Source organism: Sceloporus occidentalis, unplaced genomic scaffold (genome assembly GCF_023333645.1).
Source record: "Sceloporus occidentalis isolate IW3139 unplaced genomic scaffold, rSceOcc1.0.p SCAF_1, whole genome shotgun sequence".
NCBI lineage: Eukaryota > Metazoa > Chordata > Lepidosauria > Squamata > Phrynosomatidae > Sceloporus > Sceloporus occidentalis.
The window spans coordinates 129454262-129476897 of record NW_028316981.1 but is presented as its reverse complement, the minus strand read 5'-3'; the positions used below and the strand labels follow the sequence as shown (position 1 = coordinate 129476897).

Here is a 22636-nt window from a genome sequence, read left to right as displayed (position 1 = left end):
CTCTGACTGCCTCCTGTTGCATTCTGGGATTTGTAGTTCAGTGAGGCCTAAGAGCTCTTTGGCCGAGATTCTAAATGTCTCTCCTTGAACTTCAATTCCCACAATGCAACAGGAGGCAGCCAGAGCAGTTAAAGTGGAATAGCAGTGCTATAAGAGTGTAGTAGTGCAATAATCTAGAGAAAGGGGCTACAAGATCCCTTTGCATACTGATATTTCAGACTAATGAGCTACGTCTCTGAATCCTAGACCTTTTAGGGCTTTCTCCTTGTTGTTAACCACCCGAGGCAACCCTGACTCATGGTGACTCAGGTCCAAAACACACTGCAGAAATAATCCAGTTTGAGACCACTTTAACTGCCCTGGCACAATGCTAGGGAATTCTGGGAACTGTAGTTTTGTGAGACATTTAGCCTTCTCTCTCAAAGAGTTCTGGTGTCACAATAAACTACAGTTTCCAGGAGTCCCTAGCACTGAACTAGGGCAGTTAAAGTGGTCTCAAAGTGGATTATTTCTGCAGTGTGTTTTGGACCTCTATTGTCAGTTAAGATGGTATTGAGAGATCTCAGTCCATGAAGAGGAGAGGACACTGCCCTTCCTGGCCCTGTGTGGACCAAAGACAAAGGGCAGCCAAAGGCAGGCAATGAAATTTCGACTCCATTAGCAACCGAGAAACTTCCCTTGAGATCCAGGCTGCTCTTGTCCTGTGTGAAGCTAACTGCTCCATTCTTAGGCACTATCACATCTGGAAAAAAACAGATGCTCTATAGGGAAAACTTGCCAATTATAGTCCAGTGAAAGAGTTTTACCTTTGTTGGAGGTAGCAAACCTTATAGAGTTAGTCGTTCAGCTGCCTCTTCTTTTAAGGTTCCCCTGTTGTGACTAAATTGGGTGTCTTTAAATGCAGGAAACAAGTGTAATCTCTATGAATTTAAATTCAATGGCACTTAATGTGGTCTCAGACCAGATTAATTCTGCCGTACGTTTTGGCCCCCTGTGAAAGAGACAACTCCTCCCCTATGCCTCTGTGCTCAGGTCCTGCAGGCTCATAGCCATGGCCTCCCAGGTTGAGTCTATCCATGTAGCATGGGGCCTTCCTTCCTCTCTTTCTACCTCCCTCCACCTTTCCTAACGTTATTGTCCTTTCTCGTGATTCATGCCTTCTCATGATGTGGCCAAAGTACGACAGCCTCAAGTTATCATCTTGGCTTCCAGGGAGATTTCAGGCTTGATCTGTTCCAGGAACCATTTTGTTTGTCCTCTTCCTGGCCTCAGTATCCTCAGCACTCCTCTCCAGCACAGCGTCTCAAATGAGTTCATTTTCTTCTTATCCGTTTTCTTTGCTGTCCACCTCTTGCATCTGTACATAGTGATGGGGAATACAATGGCTTGAACAATTCTAACTTTATTTTTCTGTGGGTTTTCTGCGCTGTGTGGCCGTGTTCAGGAAGAATTTATTCCTGATGTTTTGCCTGCATCTGTGGCTGGCATCTTCAGAGAATGCTGGCATGGAGATGTGTGGGGTATATATACTGTGTGACTCTTGATGGAGGGGAAGTGATTTACATGTTAATCTGGATGTCACATAGCCCAGAAAACCCACAGAAAACTATGGATGCCGGCCGTGAAAGCCTTCGACTTCATATCTAATTTTAGTGTTCAACTGTGCCTCTTTACTCTTTAGGATGTTGTCTAGTTGCTTTATAGCTGCCCAGTCCATAGTAAATGGTGGTATTCCCTTCTGGTGCATATGTTTGACTGTGTATTTACTGATAGTGACATTAATTCCCCCCACCGTGGCTTTTGTTGTTGTTAACTGCCCTCAAATTGACCTCAACTCATGGTGGATGAGACATCCCCAAGACTCCTTATCCTCCACTGCTCTGTTTAGGTCTTGTAGATTGAGGCCCGTGGCCTCCTTCATTGAATCTATTCATCTGGTGTGTGGTCTTCCTCTGTTTCTACTACCTTTTATCTTTCCCAGCATTATTGTCTTTTCTAATGAGTTATGCTTCCTCATGATGTGATCAAGTTGAAATGTTATTGCCTACATTTTATGGTTCTTTGTTCCCCAGAGCCCACTTGGCCTCTGCCTGCATTGAGATCCCTCCAGACCATCTTAATTGATAACAAAAGTCTGAATTCAGAGACTTAGCCATGTTAGTCTAAAAAATCAGTATGTAAAGGGGTCTTGTAGCACCCTTTGACACTAACTGAAATAAAGAAGTTGGTAGCAAGAGCTTCAGCCTACTACCTTAGACTTCAGCCTACTACCTTAGATGTATCTACAAAAATCGATGAAAGCTCTTGGTAACAGCTTATATCTTTCAGTTAGTCTCAAAGGTGCTGCAAGATCCCCTTGCATAACAAAAGTTTGAGTAGTTCCTTGCCTATGAAATTCATGGGTCACCATACGTTGACTTGAAGGCATACTCACACAAACACAACATCACTGGGTAAAGTTGCTATAAACCACAACATGTTTTATTCTGAGGCCTAATTCTCACTTACCTGTTAAACTGGGCCCCGAACGTGGTTCCCACTGTCTTTGTATTGAAACAGGACAGTGCCAGAGCGGCCACAGGAAGACCCAGGTGGAGAGGCCAGGCTGCATGGCGGAGAGCCCTGGGGGACAGAGGAGGCAGGCTGGAAAGAAGGCTGAGGATGGAGGGAGGCATGGCTGGGGCGGAGAGGCCAGGAAAAGCTGCTGCCAGTTGGAACCAGGGTGGATTCGAACCTTCTAGTTCCCACTTGGGCTGAATCTATTTATTTATTTATTTCTAAATAAATCGATTCAGCCTAAAAAACCCACACCATTTTATCAGCGTCTTTTTGATGTGGGTTAAATGGGTAAAAACCATGCCTCCCCCCCCCCCCTTTCTGATTCGAATTAAGTGGGAACCATGGTGGTTTAAACCAAATCATTTGGAATCAGGCCTGAGTTCCCCCCCCCCTCCTTATTTTTGGTATTGCATACTGCACAAGAGGTGAGAAAATTGGTACCAAGGAAGATTTCTCCCCAATCTGCTCAGTATTACCTGTTATTTTTCATGACCATGCAATACATTGCACAAAGTAGAAGACAGACAGCATCACTGAAACATTGGCTAAAAATACATTGGCATTATTCTTAAGACATAATGCAGCTTTTGAAGCAAAGCAGAATTGACAAAATTTATGTAATCATTCATATAATGATGAAAGTGAGCCAGTGTGGTGTAGTCGTTTGAGTGTTGCACTATGACTGTGGAGACCAGGCTTCGAATTCCAGATTGGCCAAGGAAACCCACTGTGTGACCTTGGATGAGCCACACTCTTTCAGCCTCAGAGGATGGCAGTGGCAAAACACCGCTGAAGGAACCTGCCAAGAATCCTCTGTTAGGTTTTCCTAAGGGTCATCATAAGTCAGAAACAACTTGAAGGCACACAACAACACCAACAAAAACTAAATTACAAAACCTGGGATGAAAATCCAGACTTTCTAGCTGTCCTGAACCCTGCACCCATGGTGCAAAACGAGTGCTGGTGTAATTGACAATGCCTTATAGTTTGAATATAAGGTTATGAAGACTGAAAAGTAATGGTAGTCTGTAAACACCGCTTTAAGTGCTGTAGCTCCATTCTATGTAATCCTGGCATTTGCAGTTTTACAAGGTCTTTAGCCTTTTTTTGCCAAAGAGTGCTGGTGCCTCACAAAACTACAAATCCCAGCATTCTGTAGGATGGAGCCATGGTAGTTAAAGTGGTGTCAAACTGCATTATTTCTACAATGTAGATGCATCCAAGATGTTAGAAGATAATGTCTACTAGCCAAAAGCATGTGTGGCAGCCTGTGTGTACCCATAAAGCTGTGGGTGCAGTGGATGCTAATATACAATATAGAGTATAATAATTTATAAATTAATTTCTTGAATTTAGAACTCAATAAAACAGTACATCAAATTGTGTGTGTGTGTGTGTGTGTGAGAGAGAGAGAGAGAGAGAGAGAGAGAATGTACCTTCATCTTGCCTGTGGACTCATGGCAACCCCAGGAATTTCATAGGGTTTTCTTAGGCAAGGAATACTCCGAGGTGGTTTTGCCAGTTTCTTCCTCTGAACTATATAATCTATAGCACCTAGTGTTCATTGCTGTTCTCCCATCCAAGTACTAGCCAGAGCTGACCCTACTTGGCTTCGAAGATCAGACATGATCTGATGTCTTTAAGGCTTTTAGACCTTTTTACCACCTTCTTGTGGGAGCCAGCATAGCACAGTGGTTAAAGCACTGACTATGACTCTGGAGAGCAAGATTCGATTCCCAGCTCAGCCATGAAACTCACTGGGTGACCTTGGGGAAATCACATGCTCTCAGCCTCAGAGGAAGGTAATAGCAAACTTCCTCTGAAAAAATCTTGCCAAGAAAACCCCACGATAGGTTCCTCTTAGGGTCACCATATGTTGGAAATGACTTGAAAGCACGCACCCCACTCTGCCTCCTTATATAGAAAATTGACAGATACACTGTTTATGGTTTAACAGATTTTACAAATGCACTCTCACTTGTAGAGAGTCTCTTAGAGTAAAACACAACTGTTCAAATGAAACAGGTTTTAGAAAGCTTGTATACTGACTAAAGAACTGCTGGACATAGAGTTTTGACAAAGAAATGTGTTCCAGTGTTTGAAACATTATGCTTCTTTAAAAAAAAAAAGGCTAAATTACTGCCACATGGTTTAAATTGCATTATCAACAATTTACAGGGCATTATAAACACTGGCCTCTAATTGATTCAATATGTACTAGGTTGTTAGGATGAGCCCAGATTTTGTTTTCAAGAGCCAGTTACATGAAAGATATACTGGTATATTTTGCCTGCCTGCAAAAGATATCTTACCCATCATAACATCTTTACTAAGGACTGAAACAACATGCAGGCATCTGACATCTCAAATGGTTTTCTCTCTCTCTCTCTCTCTCTCTCTCTCTCCTGTTTGGTTTGTAACATCTTGCCTGACAAAGAAGCCCATGGAGCTTCAAAAGCTTGCAACAAGTATATTGTGCATTTTGGTCGCCCAGTAAAGGTATCACTGATAGATTTTTGTTTAAACTGGTGAAGAGTGAGTTTAAGGAGAAAAAACAATCACAATATTTTGGTGTGTGTGGCCATGCCCATGGGGCATCACCCCTGTGGGAACTATACCTGTTGCAGATATTTTCAAAATGACACAATTTGTAGACCATGCCAGTTATAAAAGGTACACTTTGCACCATTTCATTGCTTGCATTAGTTTTATTTCTTCCATGCAGTGCAAGTAGCTCAAGGCTTATGTGTGTAAAACAAATAGGCTCTTTGAAAAACACACAGGGGAACAACTCTGGGATATACCATAAGTAACTGTGCAATGTAAACAACAAAAGTAGGTACTCTTTTAATGAGCCATTTCTTGGAGTAACTCCACTTTGCAGTAGACTTTAGATTTAGAGCACTGTAAAAAATGAATTTCACAGATGATAGGATTTTGCTGGAAAAGGGCATAAGAGTAGATTCAAATCTTGGCCCCTTCAGGCCTGAACAAGGAAACTGACTATAAAATCTTTTATAGACTCTTCTTATATTTCTTTTTCCTTCTCTCAAACATGTTCATAGTGTCCCTGAATGTTATCTATTTGCCCAGGAGACACACTCACACACAGCCTTCATTTGCATGCTTTCATTTTACCAGCAAATGGTATTGAGCTATCCTGATCACACAATTCCACAGTTTTGACTTTAAGTGGATATGTACAGATTATAGGCTAAGCCACTGAATTCACTATTTATGATGTTATGTATGTACTTGTCTGTTGTACTGTATTCTTTTTATTGTCCCTTAATAAGGCCTTAGATTATTTACAGGTTGAATTGTGTTGGCTTTTGTCTTTCTTCATCTTGAGATGTGTCTCCTTTCCCTTCAGGATTTAATTGGATGCTCTCCAGTTTTTTATTCTTTTTATCAGCAAGTAAGCCAAATCTAAACAGAAAAACTAATCAAAAATGTTTTTTTTTTCTAAACAGGAAATGTCTTATCACCTTTCCATTCTGTTTGCCTTACACAAAATAGTATGAAAGCAGATAGCAAGCCCTCTGATAGTCCTTCGGTCCAGCTGGGTCCAAACACACACACTTAGCAGTTGATATGATCAGGAGTCCTGGTGTGTGTTAAACAAGCACACATTTATTTAAGAAGACAATACAAAATCAAACTTCTCAGAAGTAGAAACATAAATTGACTTGATATTCCTTCAAAAGCATACCCATTTATGCTTTTGGTACAACTCAGTATTTTAATTTTTTTAAAGTTAGCACTTGCTGTCTGACTTTACAAATAATTAAATCTTTCTCTTTCCACAGTGCCCATCCACTGGGAAAACTGATTTCTTTTAAAATAAGTGGGAAGCTAAGTGCTGATTTAATTGTTGATATTTATTTGGTTCTCTGCAACAGTGTGCTCCTGATGTTCAAATTTTATCAGACTTCCTGGTTATTCTCTTAAAACAAATGATTTTGCACAATTATGTTTCTACTGCATTATTACATCAATTCAGAGACAGTTTTTTTTAATATTTTAATAATTGCACTGACCATCAAAGGAAAGTTTGCACCATTACAGTTACCTCCTTTCAACATCAGCATAATGCCATTGTATGACATGTTGACTGGGATAGCCATTGGTGTTCTCTGCCATAGATATTCTTTAGGCCACACTGTTTCTCAATTTCAGGAAACTACTAAAATATTTTTTCTTCTCAAAGGAAAATCAGTTGAAAAGGCTACAGTATTTTTAAGTATCCTCATAAACCAAAATTAAAAAAGTTATCTCATTTTATGTATGAAATCTATAGTCTTACAATCTCCAGTATTCTGAAGGATAAAGAAAATGGTGGCCAGCCTTTGTAACTTACAGCCTACATATCATAAAGCTTGAGTTGTTCTTTGATATCAGTTTCAGACATCTCCCCGAATGTGTCTGGTTTTTCCTTTAAGAGAGTGAAGATGGCAGTCAGCTGTTCTCTTTTAACCCTGCCAAGAAGAGAAGAAGAGTAACAGAAAGGAAAATGGAGATGGCACTGATACATAGGCTTAGAGTTCCCTCATACAGGATTAATGGAGTTGGACAAAATCATTCATAAATGCTTTTGTTTTCTGCAGCTGTGTCTGGTGATACTGAAATGTATACTCATGGGATACATCTAATTCTAAAAATCCAAAATCTGCCCTGTGGTATAACATTTGAGCAAAACTTTCCCCTAACATGCAAAATGGAAAGTTGCATACACACTTGGTGTGAAATGCTGGGTCTGAGTGCACACATTTTATTTATCAGGAGAAGGCATGGCTCCCATGGTCTTCTCAGGCATTACATTCACAATGCTCACAGAAGTCACTTCAGATGCATGGGGTGGGGAGAACAGTTTCCCCAATTCCATGAGTTTCCTGATGCTGTGTGCATTTTTGTATGTCACAAATCAGAAAAATTGCTTTGCTTAAGACCAGTGAGTTACTCTTTGTTCGCCCCAGTTTGGAGATCTTGAAGGGCAAGTGTTATTAAAAAGATAACACAGGAGTATGTCTAACAGCAGGGAGGGATCCAGTTCTTGGATGTCTACTCCTACCCCCACCCCACCCCCAATTGTTGGTTGATAGGTCTTGGAATGTAGTAACATCTGGAATGTTAAACCAACTCACACTCTAAAAGTATTTTTAATCTTAGCATCTGTCCCATCTCTTAGTACTTATAGAACAAGAGTCAGTTAAATGTGATTCTCCAGATATTATTGCACGACAGCACCCATCTGCCCTAGCCATTATAGCCACTGGTGTGTAATGCTGGGAAGTGCAGTCCAGCAACATCTGATTCTCACCTTTAGTTTAAAATGTAAGCCTTAGATCCTGTTCATACACCATGCATGCCTCATGCCCTTTGAATGTGTATGGGTGTAGCTTTGACTCATCTGAATATGGAACAAGATTCATCTTTTCATAGACACATGCACATCTGAAGTGCATTACCATTTAAAATAGATAATGGTTCCCAAACATAAAATTCTTAGGATCTCAACCTCTCTGATAATGCACAGCTCTACTCACTTGATTTTAGCTGAAATTTGAATATCATTACTTAGGGCAGATGGGAATGTTTGGCCCTTCAGCTATTGTTAGATTGTAACTTCCATCAGTGCTAGCCAGTATTTGATGGCATTTTCAGGCAAACAACAACTGGAGGGCCACTAGTCCAGTTTTAGGAACAATAACTGAGGATTAATCTGGAATCTTAGGGGAAAATACCAATAGAAAATAATCTCATGTCAGTTCCCACCCTCACTAAGTTATATTAGATGTCTTAGAACTGAAAGTAGAAACTAGCTTGGATTGTTTAAAGACCTAACAGCCCATTAAAGCTCATTGTTACATGAACTGTTATAAGGGAAAAGCCTCTTCGTTATTTTTCTAAAGCAATTTTCATGAATCATATATACACATGTCGATCTAAAAGTGAGCCCCATGGCTTTAATGGGTCTTCACTGCCAGGTAAATTCATTTAAGACTTCAGCCTAATTCAGGGCATCTCTAGAAAATGTCTACACCTCTACAAACTCATATTAGAGAGGGCACCCTCAATGTGTTAGGGGTCAGCACACAAAACGGTTTTATGCTGAGTCAGACCATTGGCCCATCTTGCCCCCAAATGCTCCTTCTGATTGGCAGCAGCTTTTGGGGGTTTCTGGCAGATACTGTATTACCCTAACCCTACCTGGACCTCTGTAGTAGTTTCCCATCCAAGTATTAACCAGGTCTGATCCCACTTAGCTTCTAATGTCAGATAAGATCAGGTGTGTTCGGATGGTAGGGACCAATGTAACTGCTGTAGTGTAGAAAAATACAGTGTCTCCTACTATAACTGTACCACTGGAATCACTTGTTCTTGTAAGTGACACCACTTGAAAGCCTGGTGGCAGCATTCTAAAATGTGACATTTCCAAATATTTTTCAGAGGCAGCCCATTTATATGCAATGCACAAACACATACAAGACAGACCAACATGTAAGTAATGCAGGTTTCACAATGGCTAAAAGAACAGGTGTCATTGGCACAGAAGCCTCAGCAGGGCACCATCAGATTCTGGGCATCCATGTCTAGAAGTGAATTCAGAAATATTCCCATGTGTATGATTAATCATGGATCTTTTTTGCCTGCCACACAGTGGTTGTCCTTAGTCCTGGTGAGGCAGTGATTGTATGGTGACTGGCAATGCCTATGCAGTGGCAGGCCTTTAAATATTAACAGCAGCTCTGCAGGATGAACTGATTGAAAAATGGCTTAGGCACCAAGACTAGAATGTTGAAAGGACATCTACATGCTTGAAACTATTCCACCTACTCCAATGCACATTTTAATGAGACTAAAGTAGTCTAAACAGTCTGAAAGCATCAAATCCTGTCTGAATTCAGAAGTAAAGCAGGGTCAGCCTTGGTTAATATAGTACTTTGAACATAAGGTAATAGCAGGAGCTGTAGGCTATATTTCTGAAAAAAGAAATGGCTAACCACTTCTGAATATTCCTTGCTTCAGAAGATCCAACAACCACCCTAGGAAATTCACAGGGTTGCCATAAGTCAACAGGTGACTTTAAGGTACATACTACTACAACTGCTACTAAAAGTAGAAATGTTGGCTGACTTAGGTTCTTGAGGTTGGTAGCTAAAGGAAGCTTACAGGAGTATAATACAAAAATAGAATTGGTTGAGAACCCTTGGGCTCAACATGCCTTTTTGGCTATTACTTAAAAAAGAGACACAGAGTGCCATTCTGTCCCCCGCATTTAAACAAGGATGTAAAGGAATATTAGCATGAGCCAGCCTACAAAAGAAGTTCAATCTTCTATTTTCTGTATTTTAAAACAATGCAGCAGTATAAATGGCAGTCTACAGTTGAAGATGGATGCTAGAAAGACTTTTAAGAGGGGAAAACCTAAAGAGCACTTTTCTCATGCTAAACTTTTTGCAGGATGCAGCCTCCCACAGCTGCATTTGGCAAAGCAAGTATGAAGAACATTTAGCTTTCCAGACATTGAGCCATGCTGGCTTGGGTTTCTGGAAGTTGAAGTCCAAAGCATCAAGAGAGCCAAAGGTTCTCTGCTCCTACTGAGAAACAAAATGCACACAACAGAGGAAAGCTTCATGTGGCTGATCATCACAGGTAGTTTGGCCCAGTCCTAATTGTTTGTGAGAAATGATTAATAGTTTTTCCAAACCAATTGCTGGGGGGACGGGGGGGGGGGCTGGTCATATGGAGATATGGTCACTTCTGTTAAGAGTGATTAACTAAATAACATCAATCAGTGTATTGTCTATGTTGTGCAAATGGCTTTAGTGTACAAGCTTCTTTTTTGACCATTCAAAGGAGATGTATAACAAGCTCAAGTATTGATTCTTGGTGGGTGACACTCTAGTTCCTTCCTAATTGGTTTTTCTGGTAGCTGAGAAGCCACAAAAATATATTTCCTTTAATGAATCATAAGGTTCAGTTTCTTTGGTGTATCTGGGTCAGAGCTTGTAATGTTACTTTAAAAGCTAACTGGGTACAATTATAATTCCAGTGCCAGAAGTGGGGGGGGGGGGCATTATAATTTTTAAAAGTAATACTTGTTTCCAACTGTAATTGAAATTGTTACTTTTAGTTACTTCTCTAAAAATGCTGCAAGCCAATGGCCTATGCTACCAAATGTGCTCTCTTCCTATCTGCCTCCTTGTCACCTCAACAGAGCATGAACCCACACTAGAACCATGGGATATTCTAATGTCATCATTTATTAATATCACACCTGATATTTAGTTACACTGAGAATTTAGTTACTCTGAGAATGGTTTTCATTGAATAGCCATCATAATATAGTTATACCTTAGTTGTTGCCTGAAGAAATTAGTATTTTTTTGGGGGGGGGGGGGGTAACTAGCTGTGATTCAAGTTCTTCTCTTAGTGTGTTGAATCAGCATCATCACACTTGCAAGCTACACTGTGCATATTTTTACTATTTCAAAAGGACTAGCAAAATCAGTTCAGATTGTATAGCCCAAATCATTGCTCCCCTTCTGACTTTGGTTTACTTTTGTCACTGGCCAAAATTGCCATTGGTGTGCAACCTGCACTGCATGCCCTACTTGCTACAGTCTGAACTTGATTTTAGATAGTCTTCAGCCAGCCAGATACAACCTGATGTGAGCTTATTCCTTAACTTCTGCATGATTATTGTGATCTTCACAGGGGCATAAGTAGGAGTGTATGGGGAGTGTGGACTGCACTAGGTGACACCTGAGAGGGGGTTGTCATTCAGTGCACTGGTGGAAAGGCCGAAGTTCCAGCTCTGGTGACTTTGTTGGCCAGGCAGGAAAGGGAGTCTCCTACTTTTTCTACCCAGCCAGCAGCTGTGTCAGACGCAGAAAAGGCGCAAGGTGGCAGGAGCTGGTGCCCAAGTTCCAGGTCTCCATGTCTCACAGCTTTGCTAGCAAGATGAGAAAAGGAATCTCCTCCTTCTCTTGCCCACCTACCATCTCCTCCTCTTCCAGATTGGTGGCAGTGGCAGGTGCCTGGTGATTGGGCAGTATGGAGGCAGGCAGGCTCCTCCCCATCTGCTTGATTCCATGCTGTCTGATGGTGCCACTAGGCTACTCTTTTGTGGTGCCACTGCTGCTGATAGCCTGTCTCTTTGGAGGAGCCCAAAGAGATGAGCATTGGTTGCAGGAACATGGAGGACTTTGGGCAATACAAATGCTTTTGGGGGTGGGTGGGCCACAGTGTCCCAAAGAAACAAGCATTAGCAGTGGCAGGAATGTGAAGGATTTATGATGGCTGCCTCCCCCACTGCTGCTGCTGATAGTCCATCTCTTTGTGGGGGGGGGGGGGGGCACAGCACCTGAAGAGATGAGCATTGGCAGAGGTGGCAGCAGAAATGGAGGACTTGGCAGGTTTTTAAAAAAACCCTTCCCATTTGCCCCAATATTTTTATTAGTTATTAATATATAACACAAACAGTACATGTTCCACACACAAAGTTAACTTAACAAACTGAACAAATATAGAAAACACATATTAGACAAACCTACATATTAATTAAATACATATATACATATACAAAAAGCACATCGACAAGCTGGTAACAAAAAGCTTCCCAAATGACAAGATGACAGTTAAAACCATATTTTTAGTAAACCTTTCTTAGGAAGAAACTTATAAAGGTTTCAGTGAGCCTATATTATCTAATGACCAGTCCAATATTGGCATTTCATTTTGCGAGGTTTTTTCTTCCATTTCAATTAAATTGGATCTTGTTTTAAATTTGGCTTCCTTATCTACTTATAAAGAGAGATTATAGATACATGAAACCATTTTTTCTTTTCAATCCTGTTTGAAAAACATATCTAATGCATATTATTTTAACCCACGGCTAATAAGCAATCAAGTCATTAATCTACAAGTCCAGAAACAATTAATTCATCAAATTTTTGTTTTTAAGTCCACCTGGTGTTTTTCCTAATCTCTGATAAATTTGCTGTTAGCTTTTCCATCAGGTATGTAAGTCAATTTATCCATTTCTGTTACATTAAGTAATTTTATTATCCATTCCTTGTTTGTAGGAATTTCCAATGATTTCCAATATTTAGCCAGAGAAAAATGGGCAGCTGATATCAAATGTCAACAGAATCTACCAATCTCCTTCTAAACATTGCTTTCAAGGTTAAACAGGCCAAGCAGGAAAAATTCTGGGATCAAAGTAATTTTCTTCTATAAGCTTTTATCATAAGCCAGAATTTTTCTTCTCTACTACATCTCCACCACACGGGGTAGAATGTTGTATTAACAATGTTGTTTCCCCATCATTTCTGCCGATTATCAAGGATTATACTATGACCTATACTTTAGATCATTTTTACATGCGATCTTTAATTAATTCATCTTCTAAATTATAATTCAACAGCATCTTGTACATATTACTAATCAGATGTTCTCCTCCTTTTAGAATATGTTTTTCAAATTTATTCTTTTAAAAATCAAATCCTCCCTTAATTTTGTCAACCCTAAATCTAAAAATTGCAAATAAGGAAAGCATCAGATATTGAACCCTCCACTCCAATTATTAGTTCTTATCTACTCTTAAATTTGTATGGTTCCTCTTTTGAATTTAGCTGATTTCTAAAAGTTAGCCATTTGCCTTGCTTCTGTAAAGCTTTAAGTGAGAGTGCCTTGGAAGGCGATGATGAAGGAGGTGTTTTGGTATAAAGCATTTGTTTATATTTAATACAGGTTTTGTACAATGCTTTCCTTATCAAATGCTTATTAATGCTTATTAAATGCCTTGTATTTGTACTTTGTTGTACCACAAGAAGTTATGCAAACCAAAGTACAAGCAGCCTGTTTGACATGGATCAAACTCTGGTTATTGTTAGACAATTACAAATTATTGGCACAAAATGTTAAATAAACAAAATAGCAAGACATGTTAAATAAAACAAAATGCTGATAAAATATCAGCACCGTGTGTCAAATATGACAGGTACACCCCTGGATAGGTTTGTTTGCTGCAGGATCAACTTTTCTGCCCATTAGTTTTCCAGATGCCTAGATCCCATTTAGTGGTGGACTAGACTCAGTTGAACTTTGCCTCTGTTTGCCTACGTTTAAGTGGTTTCTGAACTGGTTCAGGTGGTTTGTCCCAATGGTGGTGTAGTCTACAGCCAGAGAAGGTAGCACTGCTATTCCCATCGACCCCAGTGAGCATGGCCAGTTATGCAGAAAAATGTTAGCTTTTGTGGTAATATTAAATCATCAAAGAGAAAAACTAGTCAGCATTAAAAATTCTTGACATTATTTTTATTAGTTTGTTGAATGTAAACATAATTCAAAATTATTAAATGTCCAGGATTGCTTAGAGCAATCTGGACCACTGATTGCAGTTCAGAAGTAAAACCAGAGGTGTTTTAACTATTAAAATGATGCCTCTTGAAATGACTGTTGAATTTTTTTTACCAACCAAGTCAATGAAATAATTTTTAACGAACTATTTCCAAGCCCTGGGAATATCTGCTGGTTTACTTGTGCAATTATCTGTTGACGAATTTGTCACTTCTATGAAATTGCACCTCTTCACTGGAATGGAAAATATTTTGAAATCTTGTATCTTGGGAAAGTTGCAGTCTTCTACAAACTCACTTCTTTGATGTTGCTCCAATCAAACAAATAGGCCACTCATGAGCAGGCCTCAAATAGACACACTCCACAACAGTATGACTGGTAGGCAGAAAAGAGTTGTGGAAAAAGATGCATCTAACTGTGTGACATGTCCAGTTTGTGCCTAAGTCAACTGATAATTTTTTAGAATCTTTTTCCAATGCTGTTTTTCTTATTCTAGTTACTAATCTTAGGCAGAAGAAGATATATGGTTCTGTTTTTCACATTGAATAATAACATAAAATGTATTTTTGTGTTGGTGTAATCTTTGGAACACAGTATGTGAGGGCAGAAGATTGTGGGCCATACACATTAACAAACACAGCAACCATTCATATAAACTATTTAAAGGTTTATTGGACCGAGTAATGGCAATATACATTTCAAGCCACTAGAAATCACAGTCCTGTGTATGAGAGTCACCTTCACATTTAGAAAAAAAATGTAGAAAATACCCAGACAGCCATTTTGTCATTATTGAGGAAATACCTTTACTCACAGCCACTAGTCATATTCCTTGTACAATATATGTATTGCTGTATAGTGAAGCATTATATTGTATATAAGGCAATCTTTGCATAGTTAATGGTGCCTGGAACACTGAATTAATCAGACAATTTAATTGGAGGCAGAATGGATGCTAACAGGTATCTCAAAGCCGAGTGTCCTTATATAAACAGATTCAGGTGCAAATTGTATTATGCTAGTGATAACAAGAAGAAAAATGGAAGCTCAGATGTTGTTTTTTTAAAATGCTAAAGCTTCCTGCTTTTTCCTAAATAAGCCCTTGAAAAAAATGTTATGCTAGAGAAAAATCTTTCCCAAACCTGGGCACTCCAAAGAATGATTGAGTAAATGATTTCAAGTATTCCCAAAGAATTAAATTTTCTTTTTAAAAAGCATCTTGGCTTTGTTATATTATGAAGTGTTAGTCCAGAATTAATCTGTCTTCAAAATATAAGAGGATTCTGGGAGAATCTCAACTCAAAGTGGTAATTCAACAAAATAAAAAGTGGCCTTAGTACAGTACTTCAGTACACTCTTTGTGGAAGAAAAGGCTTATGAAACAGTATGGTTTTTTTTACTGGAATTACTGTTTCAACAAAGTCACTAATACAACCCTGCAGACCTGATTTTCTGTACATTACAGTATATTGCAACATTTCAGTGCACTGCCTGATCTGTCATAGGGAAGCAAACAACAAGATGCTGTTTTTTTAAACAAAAGGATGCTGTATCAGTGTGGTGGCAGGTCAACAATATATATTTTAATTATTCAGGAAATATATAATAAATCATAACTCAAGGGACACTACTTTTTCAAACCCCATTATTGGGATCAGGTGCTAGGGTCAAATATACTGGCTATTACGCATCAATAAACCTATAGTCCTCATGATGAAAAACCATCTAATAATAAACAGTTACAGTATGGTTGTACCCTTGTGCCATTATCTGAAATAAACCCCACTGGATTCAATGGGGCTTACTTCTGGGGAGAACTGCACTGCTAATCCTTGTTAGTTCTTAGGATTTCCCACTACCTAAGATGGAGGACCACTTCTTATCAAAAGGCTACAATGGAAGACTGACTACACTAGAGTCTACATCTTACCACCAAATCTCTACCGGCAAGTGAAGGGAGCATTCATAACGCTTCAACTCTCAATGTATTGTCTTCAAAGCTATGAAGAAATGTTTTGGTCCAAGGCAGACAGATAGAAGGGGACCAGATAGTTGAACAGAGTCACTGGACAGATCTGATTTAATTGCCAGCCTTATAGTCCATGCTGTCTAAAGGGAATTTATCATAAAGCAGTTAGCATGACAAAGTGTGCTTGTCTTATGTTAAGCACCTTACTTTCACATCTAAGAACAGAGCCCCTCAAAATGTGCTTCCTACTTTCTCCAGCCCACATAGTTCACATCCAAACACATAGATTTAGATTTTGTCCAGTCTTGACATTATAAGATTTTTTTTCTGAGGAACTTGGCTTCAGCCAAAGAGAAAGTCCCATATTTTGAGGGGTTATTTATATTTCAGTTGGATATGTGTATCTGGTAGGTTTGGGGGGTTGTTTTTTCTCAAGCCTTTAAAAGATGCCAAAAGGAAAAGCCTTAGGAAGAGTCTAGGGATAACTTCATATAGTCTTCAGTTCTGCAAAGAGAAACAAGAAGAAAATAAAGAGAATTCATTTGAGACATGTTACCTTTGGAGATTTTGTATGATTAATTTTTGTAATAAGTGGAGGAAAAAAACTTATTGCAGAGAGGAAGTTTCTGAACCACCCGGGCAGGAACACAAAACATTTAGTAGAAAGGGTGCCTTGAGATTTTAAAGCATTTGCTTCATCATTTGCAGCAGGATAGTCTAAGCCCAACAAGCTGAGCATCTATAAATCCTCCTGGTTTGCATCTTGAAGATTTCTAGCCTGTTCTAGCTCTACCAATTGGCAAGGATCCCTTGAAACATTTTGGGGGGAAGGTATAGATTTAATATGTCCTTGTGTCCTACCCTGAATATTTCATCTTTTCAGTATTCCAGGGCATTAGAACAACAACATATTTTATGATATATGTTTGCTGAGATTCATAGATCTGGACTTATGAATTGGTTCATACAGGTCATATTAATTCATACATCGTGATTATGCCCTGGTACAGACTTCTCAGGCACCAAAAGTTATACATGAGCCATCCCATGAAGGTCAGAACCCCTTTTCACTAGTCCAAATAACAAGCCCTCACAATGAATGGGGTTACTACAGTGTCTAGCTATGAACAACCTCTCTTCTATTGACAATATGGCCCCTTTCTTAAAAGACACATTCCAGCATTACTTCCTTATCCGGTTTTCCATTGTATTATGTTTTTCACAAGTTAAACACTGAATCATTTCATAAACACAATTGGAACATTTGCTTCTTAAGAACAGCTTTTGAGATAACAAGGGACCTGGTAACCATTATTAACAGACAGCAGTGGACAAATGTTGCAGTTTACATAAGTACCACTCTCACCTTCCATATTTAAGTGAACTTGCACAAAACCATCCAGTACAATGGGGGTATGCTGTACTCCCCTTTATGCTGGGAAGGGTTTTATTAATTTACAAAGGATAACTTACTCCATTTAGACACAACCATCCTCTCTCCTGTTATAGACTGAATAATGGGAAGGGTGGAGAAGGCAAGGTAGATGCAGCAATGTCCAGTGATACTGATGTGGATTTGCCAAAGTTAAGCAGATTGTAACAGTGAGAGTGATCATTGAATAACTGTACAGTTGAAGTCAACAAGCTTTTGCATGAAGGTGTGTCCCCCTAAGCCAATATTGCTTTATTTGTGTTAATAGCTAACTTGGAACTAAGGTGTAGTTATATTGTCCAAAAATAAGAGAGAGAGATTCAGTCGAACAGGTAGAATCACATTCCAACAAACTAACAATTTTGTAGATGTGTAGTTATATTGTCCAAAATAAGAGAAGAGATTCAGTAAACAGGTTGAACTGCATTCCAACAAACTAACAATGTTGTAGATTATTATTACTATTTTTTAAAAATACTGTAAATAATAATGACAATTTGCACTATAAATGTCTTGTATCTACATTTTTATTGGTGGTGAGTAGACATAACTAAGGGATGAAAATATGCAGAGGAGGTATGTGGAGTAAAAAGTTATGTTGGCTGGGGGATTCTAGGAGCTGCAGTGGAAAATTACTCAAGATGAATGTGTGGGGAAGGATGCTTAAGATCAATGTGGATTTCAGTAATAAGCTGAGAATTTGGATAATGTGCAAGAAAGATCCTCTTGTGTTCACATTCTGGGTCACTATACTGTGGTTGTTTATAACTGAGTACTTTAGAATCAAATTCAGAATGTCCTTTTCTCTTTATGTACAGGAAGGGGACACTTACTGGGCACAATGTTGTGAGATCTAAAAATAATTATTGCAAGCATTTGGGAATTCTGTCCGCCACCATTTCAAAATGCAAATTTCTGAACAATTCACTATCGCCACAGTCCAAAGCAGATTAAGTACTTAAATATTTTTCATGTACTTAGATTTTTACCTGAATTATCAATAATTACATAGCATAATCTGAAGTTGAAGGCTTTCATGGCAGCATCCATAGTTTTTTTGTGGGTTTTTTGGGCTATGCGGCTGTGATCTTCAAAGAATGCTGGTATGGAAGAGAGTGGGATATATATATTGTTGGTTGAGGGGAAGTGATTTGCATGTTAATCTGTGTATTGTTCTGTTGTTGAATGGCAAGGCCTCAGGGTGTCTATTTAATTAATGATTCATTGTCAGCTGGGAAACCCCCCTCACCCTCAATGGCTTTCAAAGTAAACAAGGTTTGGCTACCAGTCCTGAAAAACACTAAAATCAAGACCCAGCAAATGCAAATGAAAACCATGCAGGATGAGGGAGTTTTCCTAGCAGACAATGGATTATTCATTACATAGACACCCTGAGGCCTTGCCATTCAACAACATAACAATATACAGATTAACATGTAAATTGCTTCCTCTCAGTCAACGGTATATATACCCCACTCTCTTCCAGGCGAGCATTGTCTGAAGATCCCAGCCACAGCTGCTGGTAAAATGTCAGGAATAAACTCTTCTAGGACATGGCCTCATAGCCAGAAAAACCCACAAAAGACACTGGATAATGCTTTACAGTACAAATGATTAATTTGATATAATTGTCTTCTTTGCAGAGCCAACATTTGAAAAATATTGTGCAAATGTCAATACAGAATACTTGGTGTTGTAAGAATGTGCTCACACTCTCCTAATGTATCTTCCATGTTTTCTTCTGTATTTTCCTGCATTTTTCTATTCATCTTGTATTCTATATTGTTTGCTAAACAGAAAAAATGTAAGGGTATCCATAACACCTGAAAAGTTAGCAGATGGAGAATGAGAAGCAGCTTCAGGAAGATCAATACAGTGCAGAACATATGAAAACATGATGCGGAGGAGCATCACATGGGGCATAGATGAACAATAAAGACCAGGGGAGAAGTAAAAGCTGAGCAGAAATGGAAAAGAGTCAATAGCTCAAAGCAACATTCCCCTTGCCCCTCCAGCTTCTCCTTGAGATGAATATTAACTTTGACCCACCGGCCAAAATACAGCTCCTCTATATATGGAAGATTTTGTAATGTTACCAAATAGCCTCACATGAAAGAGATTATGTCAGTTCTGTTTTGTATGAATCAGTCTTAGGAAATACATAGAACAACCAAACAGTGGTGTTGTGGAGTCAGACTTCACACTGTCAAAGCACCATTCTGTTTTTTTATTCTTCTTTTAATTAGCAAGGATTATAAAATCATTTGCCAGTCCCTCACCCTAGTTACCTTTTAATCTCTGAATTTATCTACAAATCTGGAGCTAGTATGTGGGGATGGGATTTCATATAGTGAGTAATCTAATGCAAAATATTTTGGAGTGGCTTGGTACACAGTTAGGACCCGGTAACCTTAAAAAAGATAAAATACTTGTGGAGCTTGTTAGAATTGCTACAATAGGCATGTGGATATGGATCAACACGGCTGCCTACATTTTTGACCTTCTGTTGGTGACAGGGTGGCTATAGATATTGTGATGATGTCCACCAAGTCACTGCAGTCAGAAAGAGGGAGGATGATCTCTATTCTAACATAAAACTTCACCTGCCACAGATTTTTCAGAAAATGCAGGGAGATACTGACATCAAGAAAACCCGGTCCTGCTTCCTAAAATACTAGATTTTAAAATCCAGTGTGGTCAGCAATTTTACTGTTGGTTGTCAGTCACAGTGTGCTGTTACCAGAATATGCTGGGATTCTATCCCAATTGAGACTTGAACTGAATTTTCCACAAGTCAATCTGGGTAGAAGAAAGCAGATTATTGCTAGATATTGGTGCCTGAAAATACTGGTGTAAAAATTGTTGAGGGATTTAAACTTTACCTTTCTCCTTTTTTAACCCTCTTCTTTTAATAGTATCTTCAAGAACAGTAGCACAACTAGACACAGATGGGCCAGCTGGCATCTGAAAGTTCTGTTTTTAAAAGTCAAGGTGTATGCAAGAATATCTAGCTTATTCCTACAAGTATAGTGCCATTGTTAAAATGCAGAAGGGAAAAATAGGCCCGATTTAGATGGGCCTTTGCGCCGTCCTCGTCACGTGCTAGGGGTTGGCCAAGGGTGCACCATCCATACCAGCCTTACCCCTAGCACGTGATGGGGGTGTCAAAATGGCGTCACCCTGTTCACACGGGCACCACGATTTTGAGGCGATGGATGCGTAGTGTCTGCACATCCCGTCGCACTTGCGATGTCATGAGTGCGCCATTTGTGCACTCGTGCGTCACAGACACGACGTAAAAAGAACCCGCTTTTTGCAGGTTCTTTTTCTGCAGCTGAGGCTTCCCACCAGCGGAAATGGAGGTGGCAGCAGACCGCCCTTTTTGGGCAATTTGTTTCCCGCCATAATCTGGCCTAGAACATTTTACTACCTAAAACGAAGAACAAGACACTACACTCATTTCCCTTTCCATACACAAAAGCCAGCTAGAATGGCAATTGAATCTTTCTTCAAGAGTAACTCCCACACACAACATCCGCCTAGCTTAGAGGTATGTGCAACACAAAGCAATTCTCCAATATCTTGCTGCAACTACTGCCTGAGACAGCCCCTTCACTTGACCTAATGGTAGGGCTGGCCCTTGGTCTGAACCTTCTTATGCTGGTTAACAGCTTGAACAACATCCCACTCTCTGGAAAATTGTTTTTTTCCATTATGCCAACTGCAGTAACAGCCCAGACGTGTCCTCAGACTTCTGTTAGTCCTTCCCACCCTTGAATGCTCTATCGTGCTGCAGAAGATGAACAGCAAAAAAAGGAACAGAAACTTACCAGCCTCTTTTATTCTAAAGAAGCATCATGCTGGACAGGAAAGCAAAGCTCTGAAGAAGAGGAGAGGGATGAGAATGCAGGCAGCATGAGGCAGCAAATGACAATGGGAAGGGAAGGTGATTGCCATCCCAAGGCCACTACACACATTAGGATTCAGCAAGCAGAAATCACTAAGGAGCAAGCAGGGGGGAGCATGCACTGGAGAGCAGAGTTGGCAGGCACCCAAGGGTATCTGATCAAATGTATCCCCTTCCCCTTGAAGGTGTAGCTTTGTTTGCAGAAGGGGAAACTGGGCAGAACGTTTAGCTGCTGTGGCTAATCCCTCTGCTATTTCTTTTCTTTTGGTCTATGGAGAAGATGGCTCTCCTTACAATATTCACAGTCCAAACCTAATGATACAATTTGCAACAGTGTAGTGTTATGGCTAAAAAGACCATTTTGTCTGTTCTCCTTTAAAGACATAGGGTCAGACTCTAGGAAAATGTGGGTCTTTCCTGCTATATATCCTGCTTGATTTCAGGAAGGGGTTGTAGTCAACTCCAGCTTGCCTCCTCTTTGCTGCTTGGCTACGTGCTTTCAGTTCCTTACCTATACTACTCCAGTTGTGGCCAGAAGTAATGGTATTTGAGTTCTTTCCACTGTATGAGATTTGAGTTTCAGATTGTGGTACCTGAGTTTGATGCAAGCTTTCTCCAATGAATCTCAAAAATCAAGCATGTTAAATAGGAGGTTCCCTCCATGCCTGTTCTTATAACCCCCCCCCCCCCCAGTCCCCTCTTCATCACTTGGGATCAGCTGGTTCAGCCTCAAACTAGCTGGGCCTTTTTCTCAATCAAGGACCTGTGCACAGTTTCATACCTCAAAAACCAGAGCCTGAAAAGTTCATTGTGGTTAATTGGTTGTGCCAATCTTAGAACCTCTCCCAGACAGGTGGCATTATGGGAGTCATGCCCTCAAAAGTAACTTCTCCTCAGCTGAGCTCAAAATGAAGAATTCTCATGAGCTAGTCTTATACCTGATTGCCATATACCTTAGGCTCAACCCCATGATTGAGGCAATCCCCACTACAAGAGCTGCACTCCCAGTTTCTCTCAGCTAAAAAACTGGAAGGGAATGCTGGGAGAGAAAAACTTTGGTACAAAACAAATAGACAATTGGCAGGTGGTACACTTGCTGCCTCTGAATATTCCTTTCTTAAGAAAGCCCTATGAAATTTATGGTGTCATTATAAATCAGTAGACAACTTGAAGGCATATGTGTACAAATGCACACACACACATATCATTAGAAAACCTTCTTCCTCTGAAATTTCTCAAGACAAGTGGAATGCAGCCTGTATAAGACGTTGTACGTAATTATAGCCTGGTTAATCTGTGTATCTCGCTGCTTGATTATCAGTACTAAAGAATCTGCATTGGTTTTATACCACTCTGACTATCAAGGTTTTCTTCATTGCTATCCCAAAACATTTAATTTGAG

At 39.7% G+C, this 22636-nt stretch overlaps 1 protein-coding gene across 4 annotated transcripts in view; it reads right to left on the bottom strand.

Annotated features, from left to right (window-relative positions):
• Positions 1 to 5334: 5334 nt before the first annotated feature.
• Positions 5335 to 22636, bottom strand: part of MXRA7 (matrix remodeling associated 7) — a 92032-nt gene continuing 74730 nt past the window's right edge. For 3 of the 4 annotated variants that reach the window (XM_089535096.1, XM_089535115.1, XM_089535106.1), the window contains one exon: positions 14579 to 16399. In XM_089535096.1, coding sequence (XP_089391222.1) covers positions 16383 to 16399 — 17 coding nt within the window. In that variant the 3' untranslated portion in view covers positions 14579 to 16382. Of the gene's footprint in view, positions 7038 to 14578; positions 16400 to 22636 lie in introns of those variants that run through there. The other variant, XM_089535087.1, reaches the window with a different exon arrangement.